General features: G+C 39.9%; 1 protein-coding gene across 2 annotated transcripts in view; it reads right to left on the reverse strand.

The window, feature by feature from the left end:
• HAO1 (hydroxyacid oxidase 1) overlaps nucleotides 1–13089 on the reverse strand; it is an 86452-nt gene that overhangs the window by 17059 nt on the left and 56304 nt on the right. The window contains exons 5-7 of one of the 2 annotated variants that reach the window (XM_055544278.1): nucleotides 9672–9763; nucleotides 1442–1600; nucleotides 1260–1329 (exon numbers count right to left, since the gene is read on the reverse strand). In XM_055544278.1, the coding sequence (XP_055400253.1) occupies nucleotides 1260–1329; nucleotides 1442–1600; nucleotides 9672–9763 (321 nt within the window). Of the gene's footprint in view, nucleotides 1–1259; nucleotides 1330–1441; nucleotides 1601–9671; nucleotides 9764–13089 lie in introns of those variants that run through there. The other variant, XR_008701572.1, reaches the window with a different exon arrangement.

The following is a 13089-nucleotide window of genomic DNA, read 5'->3' on the forward strand; positions in this document are numbered from 1 at the left end:
ATGTGTGTCATTTAAGAAAAATAATGTGATAGATAATCTACAGAAGGTGTTAGGTGCCAAGGAAAATAATGAAATTAGAAGATGTTAGCTGCTATGGAAAAAAAAATGAAACAGTAACAGAGGAAAAAACTGGAAGTTGGGTGAGCAGAAGACAAATTGCTATTTTAAATATGGTGATCAACATGGGATCCTATGAGACAGTAAGATACAAAAGTGTGACTTGAAGGACACAGGGGAGTTTGCCACATAGATTTTTGGGGAAAGAGCATCCAGCCAGCAGGAAGAGCAAGGCCAAAGCCTTTAGGCTGAAACATGCCTGTTGTCATCAGGGATCAGCAAGAAGGCAAATAAGGCCTGGGTGGACATATTTGTCACTCAAATACAGCCTGAGTAACAGTGGGAGGAGCTGATGTCAGAGAGGTGACAGAGATCAAACCACATAGAACCTCATAGACCATCATGAGGACTTTGGTCTATTTATTCTGAATAAATTGGGAGCAATTGAAATGTGCTGATAGAAGAGTGATATGATCTAAGTTAATGTCTAAAAGGATAGTTATGATGCTATGATCAGAAGAAACTGGAACAGAGAAGGAAGACAGGATAGACAGGCTGACTCAAAATACCCAAAGAAAGAGACAGTGAAAGGAAAGATACACCAGGAAACCATTACAATATCCAAGAAGAAGGGAGACGATGCAAGTTCCAACCAGGCTTTTTTTACAGAAAGCACTTCTGTGGATGGATGTGAGGCTATGAGAGAGAAAAGGAGTCAAGAGTGACTTAAGTCTTAAGATCTGAGCAAGTGAGACAAAGGTATTAACATGAACTGAGACTGAAAAATCTGTAGGTAGAGCAGAGTTAATGTAGAAATTGAGCAGCTTAGTTTTGGACAGGTAGATTTTGAGATGCCACATAGACATCTAGGTGGAGCTGGTAGCTAGCCCATTAGATTTATTGTTCATGTGTTAAGAGAGGAGAAAGAATATGATGTAGCATTACCCTTAAGGTACTAATAAGACTTGCCAAAGCATCCCTGAAAAGACTGTCCAAGCAGAGGCTAAGTGACTGCTACAGGCAGACATGCTGTGGAGTTCTTCCCTTCGAGAGCTCTCTGCACACTATAGCCAACTTTAAATTTCATTACACTCCAAATGGTTCCATCCTCTTCCCCCTCAAATTCACTTATTTCCACCAAGGAGCCTGGCCTAAAGACACCCAGAAGAAATGAAGTGGTAAATGATAACACCAAGTCTTACCACTCAGAGCCATGGCCAACCAGAATTCCTCCTTCAGTATCTCAAGGACATCCTGAACACCTTTCTCTCCCTAAGCAAGAAGACACAGATCTTTTGAGTAAGTCTGTATGACTGGTTTCATGAATTTATTTCACAGTTGAGTCACTCTGTTTTATATATTTATTGCTTTGTTCTCCAGTTACCTGCGAAGCCAAGCCCCAAATGATCGGTCTCCCCACAAACACAGCCTTGGCTCCCAGGGCCAGAGCTTTCAGAACGTCAGTTCCCTTCCGCACACCGCCATCCAGGAAGACCTCCACCTTCCCTTCCACAGCCTCCACTATTTCTGGCAGAACATCAATCTGTGGAGAGAAGAGGTCAGTGAAGTGATACTGTGCATGTTGAATTGTTCCCCAACTCAACTTCCACAGGCCACCAACCATCCAATTAGCACTGTAAGTAGGAAAGGCTAGGCTTAGAATCAACAGTAAAATCAGTCTCTCCTAAAATAAAAGAAGTGCAAATGCTAGCAACCAAAGACCAGCTAAATTTGGAACTGAGTAGCTTATTTTTCTGTTGAAGTCCAAGATTATTTTTTTATTCCTGATGTGTGTACATGCACGATAAGTTGCTTCAGTCCTGTCCAACTCTGCAATCCTATGGACGGTAGCCTGCCAGCCTCCTCTGTCCCTAGGATTCTCCAGGCAAGAATACTGGAGCCCTCCTCCAGGGGATCTTCCCAACCCAGGGATCAACCCCTTGTCTCTTAAGTCTCCTGCAATGGTAGGCAAGAGACGTAGTGGTAGGTAGGTGGCACTAATACCACCTGGAAAGCCCTTATTCCTCATATTCGGATTCAAATATCATGATCCAAATATATATATATATGTGTGTGTGTGTATTTTTAATTGTGTATGTATATATACACACAATTAAAAATACACACACACACACACATGTATGTATATATACATACACAATTAAAAATACATAATCAGCTTTAAAGGCACAGAGCTACTCTATATTAAATACATAAATATAAATGAAGTATCTTCCTCATATAAATTATTCTGAACATTACTTTACTCATTGAAAATCAGTTGTTAAAATTCATACTCAGATTGTGGTAGAAGCAATAGTATATAAAAATGCAAACACTATCAGTCACAAAAAAACTTAGTCTCTGATTTTCCCACACAAAATATGAGAATATATATAATATACAATTATATATAACAATATAGCAAACATCCAGTTATACATGAGAGAATTCTCCCTGAAAATATTTTTTCTTGCTTTTAAGGAAAATGACCACATGCACTTTGAAGATTCTCATCTTGATTAGCAGTTGATGATGGGCTTATTATATCAGCTCTAGAGAATATAAGAGCTTCATTGAGGTCCATCTGCTAGACTGTATTATTGTTCATAATTCTTTACACCACTCTGAACCCACTCTTTTTCCAGGGTCACTTGGCAGTGTTTCCTAGTTTAAAAAAAAAAAAAAACACAGTGCACTTATCACTCCTTGACAGTGGCCTTGGCCTTGCAACCTACTTTGCCCAGTGACATGTGAACAGAGGTGGAAGAGTGCCATTTCTGGGCATGGACCTTGAAAGACCTCATACATTTCAACTGTCTCTTGCAGCTGTGCCATTGGCCGTGTGAGGAAACTCCCCCTCCCCTCCATAGAACTTAGACCCCCGGAAAAGAAGGAGAGTTGTCCCATCCAAGCCCAGCTGGACCTGAAACTTGGAGAATAACCACCCAGCCAGTACCAAATCTAGGTCAGCAGACCCCCAGTTGACAAAAAGTTTCATGGGAATAATGATTTAAATTTGAGTTTGGAATCTTTTGTTGTTTAGCATCATGTGGTAATAGCTCTTAAAGTTGGTTAATAGCCAATATAGTTAGTTATAGACAGTAACTGACACAATTGGCTACTTGGGTGTAAATCTTTGCATCTGAGGGTGGAAACAATTCTCATAGTGACCTACTATAGTGACCATAGTAAGTAAAAATCCGCAGAAATTATCCACACTTATCCCCAAGTACTTAAATATAAAATGAAATCCATACATTCAAGTGCAGTTTTTCTAGAAGTAATTGTGCTGAAATCACTCAAAAACTTTCCTGCTTCTCCCCCCAAATTTGAGAGGCTCAATGTAAAAAGAGTTTTATGTAAAAGACTGAAGACCAAACCCAGCTACAGATTTGGAGGAAGTGAAGGCAACAGTTGGAGCACAGCCCCCTAAATGTTTGGCAAGTAATGTGATTTTCCTCTTTTCCTTTCGGCTTTTCTGCCTGGCCAAACATGCTTTGGATCCATTTACATATGTCCCTTTAACTATACATAGTCCTCCTTTTAGACTCAGGCAAGTTACATCAACATATAAATGCTACAATTTCCAAGTGATGATGCAAGCTATAATTAAGTATATTTCCCCATTTGAAACCAAAACCAAAGAAAAATATTAGCTAGTTTCAGTTCAATACACGTTTTCAAAGTCACGCAAATCAAGTCTTTTAGGATATTTCCAATACCCAATCTGGCCTAAAAAATAAACTAATAAGGATACTTAAAGTGTGAATCCTGGATTATAAAATGAAGCCTAGATTGGTGTTTTCCTGTCCATGGACAAGGAAGTTCTATCCATCACAGAGCATTCCTATCCCCCCTTTCTTCTTCCTGGGGCTGCAGTTTTACTGGGTATATATTATGCAGAATAATTCTGACCAGAGCAGATAAAATAAGTAAATATAGTGAACAAGTCCACTATTTTACGACTTTTCTGTTTCTTTTCAGCTTGCTACACATCTAAAAGACCATTCATTTTAGCTTTTCTTTTCTTAGTGGTTCCTTAGACAATTAATTGCAGGCTTAGCTCCAGCAGAGTTAATCTACAGGAAAATATGGTAAGATTCCAATGTACTACTGTTCACTCATCCATCCATTCACTGATTTATCAAATATTTTATTGATGACTTGGCAGATTCCAGGCATCATGCCAGGCAGTTTATGGAATCCAAAAAGAATCCCATAGGGACCTGAATCTGGAAAAGCCCCCCTAATGGCACCCCACTCCAGTACTCTTGCCTGGAAAATCCCATGGACGGAGGAGCCTGGTAGGCTGCAGTCCATGGGGTCGCTAAGAGTTGGACACGACTGAACGACTTCACTTTCACTTTTCACTTTCATGCATTAGAGAAGGAAATGGCAACCCACTCCAGTGTTCTTGCCTGGAGAATCCCAGGGACGGGGGAGCTTGGTGGGCTGCCGTCTATGGGGTGGCACAGAGTCGGACACAACTTAAGTGACTTAGCAGCAGCAGCAGTTCCTGTTCCTGCTCAAGGTCCTCCCTGACCACAAAACTTCCACTCACAAGGTGCTTCCATCTTTCTACCTTCTTAAAGCATCCAGTCCTACACTCATGACTTCTGACATTTTAGGCATAAAACACTTTAAAGTTTCCAAACCAGAGCAGTTGAGCACAAACAAACAGATAAAGCCAGAGGTGCCTTAGTTAACAATGAAGAAGACAGATTCCAAGACACTGCCCACAAGTCCTCCTCTGACTCTCTACCCACCATGCTTCAGGCAGCCCTGGCTGGAGGTAGTGGTGTGAGTTCTAATAAGTAGTGTGAGTTCTACTAAGTACGTTTAGAAAACCCCTGCTCCATATAGGTCTGGCTGACAGTTTGCAATTGCAGAAATGGCTGCAGCCATCTGCCACCTTATCTTCATTTCCTTGCAGTGCAACATTTCTACTCCTCCCATCATGAGGAAGAAATGAAGTCAGAAAAGTCTATTTCCTCACACCTTGAATCTGAAGTGGCGTGTGACTAGCTTCCACCAACAGAAAAAGAAATAAGTGACAATATGCCTGTTCTAAGCATAGAGCTCAAGAGGCTTAGATATTTCCACTTGCTCCCTGGGAAACCCCGTGCCTTGTGAGACCCAGCCCACCTAACATTCTAGATATGAGAGACAATGCAGAGCCATCCCTGCTGAGGTCATCCTACACCAGCCTGCCCTAGGAGACCCAGCAGCTGACCACAGACATCTATGAGTGAGCCCAGCCAGGAACACAAAACCTCTCTGTGGATCTCAGGTCAAATGGACAAATCACAAAATTATGACATGAATCAATGGTTATTGAATTTTAGCCAGTAGATTTCAGAATGGTTTGTTATACAGCAAAAGCTAACTGATAAATCAAATGGTCCTCAAAGGAAGAATATAATGAATCTTTTTCTGAAGGAAAAATGAAATTTCTGACATCATAGAATATACCCAAGGACTCAATTTTAGAAACACTGATTTAATAACCCAAAGTTTATTTTATGAAAATGTTTTACAATAGAAAATTTTCACTTGAAAATATGAAAAGAATATCATATTTTTAAGTTTACATTCTTCCCTGGTAGCTCAGTTGGTAAAGAATCCACCTGCATGTGGGAGACCTGGGTTCGATCGCTGGGTTGGAAAGATTCCCTGGAGGACAGCATGGCAACCCACTCCAGTATTCTTGCCTGGAGAATCCCCATGGACAGAGGAGCCTTTGTGGGCTACAGTCCATGGGGCCACAAAGAGTCAGACATGACTGAGTGACCAAACATTACTTTGGATCCAGTTAGCTTAAAAAAATTTTTTTTTTCATAAAAAAGTCAAAAAAAAAAGCTCCTAGGGTTCAAAGACTCCATATAATCTGTCTTAAGACCCCAGTTTGAGATGATCTAGTATTGTGTATTTTGGGAATATACTGATTCTGCCATATCATTCCCTAATTACCTCAGGACTAGTCTTTGCCACATTATTACCTTCAGAGTAAGGATCCTAATGTGAACTTACTTTTTTTGAGGCAGATGTTAAATTACTTATAAAAGCATACACTACTGAATTATCAAAATTCTTAGAAGGAAATATGTTATTCTTTTCTTTTATTGGAGTATAGTTTTTTTACAATGTTGTGTTAGCTCCTGCTATACAGCAAAGTGAATCAGCTGTGTGTTTACATAAACTCCCTCTTTTTTGGATTTCCTTCCCATTTAGGTGACCACACAGCATTGAGTAGAGTTCCCTGTGCTATATAGTCAGTTCTAATTAGTTATCTGTTTTATATATAGTAGTGTATATATGTGGAGGAGACAATGGCACCCCACTCCAGTACTCTTGACTGGAAAATCCCATGGATGGAGGAGCCCGGTAGGCTGCAGTCCATGGGGTCGCTAAGAGTCAGACATGACTGAGCGACTTCACTTTCACTTTTCACTTTCATGCATTGGAGAAGGAAATGGCAACCCACTCCAGTGTTCTTGCCTGGAGAATCCCAGGGACGGGGGAGCCTGGTGGGCTGCTGTCTATGGAGTCGCACAGAGTCATATACGACTGAAGCGACTTAGCAGCAGCAGCAGCAGTGTATATATGTCAATCCCAAACACCCAGTATATCCCACCCTCCCTCCCACCTTGGTATCAATATGTTTGTTCTCTATGTCTCTGTCTCTACTTCTGCTTTGCAAATAATGTTAACTTATTTTTAAACTCTGCTGGAACAGGCCATGGTTCTCAATAGCACTGTATTACTATGGACTGCAGTCAAACTCCTGATCTGGGACTCTTAATGATAAGTATTTCTCCATACAAGAAAACTCTGTGATTTATAGAAATGCAGAAATCATACAGTCCAGACATTTAATTTTTGCAACCAACACAACATTATGTAGAGACTCAGGCTGAAAAGTCTGAGCAATTTGCTCACCCAGCTCTCGCCCTTCTAGAGGCAAGAAAGGGCTTGAACCCAAGACTCTGGGTTCATTTCAATGCTCTTGCAGTAAAATCCCACTGCCTCTTTGACTCTGAGTTATGATGTCACAGAATGTGCAAGAGAGTAAGTCCTTCTGTGTACCTACTGAGAAGTTCTATATCACAGCCTCCTCCAAGTCTTTTGCCAAATGCCTGAAAACCAACACATTGAGAGAAAAACACCTTCACTATAAACTTAATCCTGCTTCACATTTCTCTCATCATCGTGCACCTTAAATTTTCTCTAAAGTAGGAGGCAAACTCAAGCAAGTATCTCCTCTCAGGCACACATCATGCAAAGGGGAGGGTCATTGTTTATCTTAAAACAGTTTCTGAGACCACAACTCAAAAAGCCCTTTTAGATAAGTTTCCATATCCCCTAGGCCAGAAGGAAATAAACCACACCATTCAGATATTTTTCCCTTAAAATCTAGTTAGATTTGATTTCAGTAGATTTAGGTTTTATTTTTAGAAAACAAACTTAATTTGGCCTGCCCACTAAGTCCACGTCTTCATACACAAGAGAGGCATAAATCAGCGGAAAAGCCTTGAACTGAGACCAACTTCTCCTGCCCGTCCAGAGGAGCTCTTCACTCTCCACTACAGGCAATGTTTAATATCACCTAAAAAGATGGGTCTTTATAAGTAATGCTGAATTGGGAAGAGCTGACAACTTCCAGTTTTATGATTTTAATTACTGATTCTGTGCAAAGACTTGATTTCTTCCTACCATTAGCCTATTAGTGCTTCAAGAAAAACTCTTGAGTGCAAATGCATGTGCCCAGGAGCCCCTGGCCTCATTCAATCTGCCCTAAGACCTGCACAACATCCATGGATTTAGCTAAATCTTAATGAAACAGTAATCCACTACTTGACTAAATTATTTGAATGAATTCAAATGTTTGCCCCAACTAATAACTATGACTAAATGGTTCTGACAAAAGGGGGAATGGATATGATGATCCAGCTCGGGAATGATGAACTAAAGAGTCTATCCACATTATTTCATAGATACATATTTATTTAAGTTTTGTTACATGATGTTAGCTTACTTTGCCTATGATAAATGAAATTATGGAATACTAAAGTTTAAAGGCGCCAAAGAAACAATCTAATTAATTTTTTTAACTTTAAAAGATGAAAAAGCTGAAATTTAGAGGGGTTATCCCTCTGCCCCATAGCAGGTCAGACCCTTCTCTCTTTCCTTGGCTCTCATAATTATCCAGGCCACCTCATTGGTCTTCCTGCTCCCTGTCATGCCACAGTCCAATTTGTGGTACTTGTTGCTGCTAAATCAAGGCTTTTCTATTGCATATCTAATGACTCATAATATTTAATATTCAAAGACCCCCTCCCTCACCTGTCCAAGCAGGCATATTTCTCAGGCTCCCAACACCCACCAGATACTGCAAACAAAATAGATTCCTTGGAATTCCCCAAGAATATCTCAGTCTTTCCCATTCCACTTTTACACTCACACTAATGAAAGCAGGGGTCCATATAGGAACAAACCAGAGGTGAAAGGCAGCTGCAATCCCACTGCCTCATTTAAAGAAATCCTGGATACATTCTCACAGTGGACAGCATATAAGGGACCCCCACGCCACCCCACCTACAGCTTCTGGCCTTCATTCTAGATCAGGGATCCATGAAGTACACCCCTGGATATATGTCTGTCTCCATGACTTTTGATCCATTTCTGGGCTCCCCAGTCCTTTATCTTAAAGTCAACCCATGGCTGGGCCCTTCGCTCCTGGCCTTGGGAGCCGATTGCTCACTTTGACCATTTTAACTCTATCCCACACCATTGCAGCCAGCTAGTTTATCTTTTATATCTGGATTCTGACTCTGATTTGTCTGGCACAGGGTATATAGTACATATAAATTCACATTGGATCTCCTCAGTAGCTGTCAAAAATACTAGTGCTTCAGTTTTCCTGGTCCTACAAGATTCTGATGGATGGATTCAGGGTGCAGACTGGGAATTAGGATCCTTTAAAGTTTCCAAGAGATTCCAATGTACAGCCAAGGTAGTTCAAGCTCCAACAGAGAGGCTTGTTTGCAGGAAACCTCTCCCAGGCCACAGGATTTCTGCCTCCTTTCCCCACCTGCCCTCACTCTGCATCTCTTCAACCCCCACCTCCAAGACACTCATGGCATAATCTTTTCTTTCCTACTCCAATTTACAATATTCCTCTCAGTATATCTATAAATATAGAACTAATCCCTGCCTACAAATGTCTACTTACTTAATACAGACAACTTTTATAAGTTTACAAACAAATAATAATCTAATTTAGGTAGATGCTCATGTACTTGTGCACATGCTGAGTCACTAAGTCATGTTTGACTCTTTGCAACCCCTTGGACTGAAGCCCACCAGCCTCCTCTGTCCATGGGATGTTTCAGGCAAGAATACTGGAGTGGGTTTCCATTTACTAGTTCAGGGGATCTTCCGGACTCAGGGATCGAACCACTAAACTTAAAGTCTGAGATCTTACATATATTCCTACATATTCTATCTTGAGTATTCATACAAAAATATATATACAAAGAGGGGTAGTCACAGAGATGGTCAAAACTGAAATAGAAATGGGAATTCCAATGGAGGCATCTGCCAAAACTCACAGTGGCTGGCACCCCGTCAAGCTGTCGAGCCCCATGATTTGACACCAAGATCCCATCCAAACCATGTTTAACTGCTGCCTTGGCATCATCACCTAGAAAGAGTAATACAACCACGGTATGGAAAAGGCAACTTAATAAAAGGCTTGAATTTTGAGGCCAAAGCATCCCCATCAAAGGGAGGCTGGCCTGATACATATGTATCTTGCTCAGAAACTTTAGCACAGACATACACCCAAGGGTTAAATCTAGAATTATATTGGCCAAAAACGGTTAACATTTGAAACAGCTTAATGATGAAATAAAACAATCAATAGATGGTAAACTGACATGCAGTTAAAATGTATTTATCCTCATAAGGAAATACCCTTGCTCAATTTATTTTTATTATTAACAAGATTAAATTATTTAGCATTCAACATAATTACTCCCCCAAAATTTGGATAACATAAAAGAACATATCAGTAGCAAGCAGTTTAGTGTAACAGGTGATAAACAAGTCTATTTCAAAAATATTCTTTAATACAAAGCTTTAAGTTCAGTAATTATTTTAAGTAATAGTGTTCTATAATTAAATGTATTTTGTCCATTGAAGCATATAAAAATGTAACATTCAAAAGATATGCTACATCTTAAACCATTCTTAAAAATATATTGATTTTTGAAAATGTGGTTTTAAATTTGACTAACATACTCTGAAATCAATTTCAAATCTTTTAAAAATATTTTACATCTTTAAACTATTATATTCAGCATTCTCCCAATAAAAACTATTTGCTAACAGAATCATGAAAATAACACTGCTTCCCAAGTTTAACACTCAAAAGTAGCCCAAGGTTGTAGTGAAATCAGATTGTGGAAACTTAAGCAGATAGATACAGAACATTGCATATATTTATAAATTCAGCAATGGAGATCAAGGGCAGACCTGACTAAGAATAATAAAAAAGAGATTCATAGGAGAATTTGTAATTTGAATTATTTGAAAATTTTATTCTTTAAACCACCATTTTCCAAACTGTGTTTCATGGAATTTTTAAATATTCCCACTTTTCAAAATAAAGCTAGACATATTTTTCTTCTAAAATTATAGGCATATGAAAATGTTAAACCCATATGGCATAGACAATGTTGATATTCTTAAAAATTCATAGGTTGAAGTTTTAACCCTCAATATGATAGAATTTGGAGATGAATACTTGAGAAGTAATAAGGGTTAGATGAGGTCCCAGGTAGTGCTAGTGATAAAGGTCATGAGGGTAAGGCCCTCATCATGGTATTAGTGCCCTTACAAGATTACACCAGAGAGCTTGTTCCTCTCCCTCTCCACGCACACAAGGGAGAGGTCATGTGGGCACACAGCGTCACAGTGACCTCTGCAACTCAAGGGAAGAGCCTTCACAAAAACCAACCAGACTGGCTACCTTATCTCAGACTTCCAGCCTCCAGAAGAATGAGAAAATAAATTTCTGCTTTAAAACACTCCCTTTCTCAGGCTATTACATTTTGTTATGGCAACTTGAGCCGACTAAGACATTGTGTCATCATGATATTATTATTACTAGCAGAGAATAGTATATGTAAGGAATATATACTATATAGTGTGCATGCTAAGTTGCTTCAGTTGTGTCTGACTCTGTGACCTTATGAACTGTGGCCTGTCAGGTTCCTCTGTCCATTGGATTCTCCAGGCAAGATACTGGAGTGGGTTGCCACGCCCTTCTCCAGGGGATGGTTCCGACCCAGGGATCGAACCCACATCTATTTCATCTAACATGCATTGGCAGGCTGGTTATTTACCACTAGCACCACATGAGAAGTCCATATACTATATATACTATACTATATATATGTTAGGCTTTACAGATGATGCTAGTGATAAAGAACCCTCCTGCCAATGCTGGAGATGTAAAGAGACGCAGGTGCTATATAAGAAATATATAGTGTGTGTGTGTGATGCCCTTCAGTTCAGTTCCGTTGAGTTGCTCAGTCGTGTCTGATTCTTTGCGACCCCATGGACTGCAGTATGCCAGGCCTCCCTGTCCATCACCAACTCCCAAAGCTTGCTCAAACTCATGTCCATCAAGTCAGTGATGCCATCCAGCCATCTCATCCACTGTTATCCTCTTCTCTTCCTGCCTTTATCTTTTCCAGTATCAAGGTCTTTTCCAATGAGTCAGTTCTTCGCCATCAGGTGGCCAAAGTATTAAAGCTTCAGCTTCAGCATCAGTTCCTCTAGTGAATATTCAGGATTGATTTCCTTTAGGATTGACTGGTTTGATCTCCTTGCTGTCCAAAGGTCTCTCAAGAATCTTCTCGAACACCACAGCTCTAAAGCATCAATTCTTCAGTGCTCAGCTTTCTTTATGGTCCAACTCTCACCTCCATAGGTAACTACCGGAAAAACCATACCTTTGACTAGATGGGCTTTGTCGGTAAAGTAATGTCTCTGCGTATTAAGTAATGTCTCTGATTTTTAATACACTGTCTAGGTTGGTCATAGCTTTTCTTCCAAGTAGCAAGTGTCTTAATTTCACAGCCACAGTTACCATCTGCAGTAATTTTGGAGTCCAAGAAAATAAAGTCTCTCACTGTTTCAATGTTTCCCCATCTATTTGTCATGAAGTGATGGGACCAGAAGCCATGGTTTTAGTTTATGAATGTTGAGTTTTAAGCCAGCTTTTTCACTTTCCTTTTTCATTTCATAAAGAGGCTCTTCGGTTCCTCTTCAGTTTCTGCAATAAAGCTGGTGTCATCTGCATATCTGAGGTTATTGATTTTTCCCAACTTGTGCTTCATCCATCCTGGCATTTTGCATGATGTACTGTGCATAGAAGTTAAATAAGCAGAGTGACAATATACAACCTTGATGTACTCTTTTCCCAATTTGGAACCAGTTCATTTTTCCAAGTCTGATTCTAACTGTTGCTTCTTGACCTGCATACAGATTTCTCAGGAGGCAGGTAAGGTGGTCTGGTATTCCCATCTCTTGAAGAATTTTCCAGTTTGTTGTGATCTACACACTCAAAGGCTTTGACAAAATCAATAAAGCAGAAATAGATGTTTTTCTGAAATGCTCTTGCTTTTTCGATGATCCAATGGATGTTGGCAATTTGATCTCTGATCCCTCTGTCTTTTCTAAATCCAGCTTGAACATCTGGTAGTTCTCAGTTCAAATACTGTTGAAGACTGGCTTGGAGAATTTTGAGCATCACTTTGCTAGTGTGTGAGATGAGTGCAATTGTGTGGTAGTTTGAGAATTCTTTGGCATTGCCTTTCTTTGGGATTGGAATGAAAACTGACATTTTCTAGTCCTGTGGCCACTGCTGCATTTTCCAAATTTGCTGGCATGTTGAGTGCAGCACTTTCACAGCATCATCTTCTAGGATTTGAAATAACTCAACTGGAATTTCATTACCTC

This window comes from Bubalus kerabau, chromosome 13 (genome assembly GCF_029407905.1).
Source record: "Bubalus kerabau isolate K-KA32 ecotype Philippines breed swamp buffalo chromosome 13, PCC_UOA_SB_1v2, whole genome shotgun sequence".
Taxonomy (NCBI): Eukaryota; Metazoa; Chordata; class Mammalia; order Artiodactyla; family Bovidae; genus Bubalus; species Bubalus kerabau.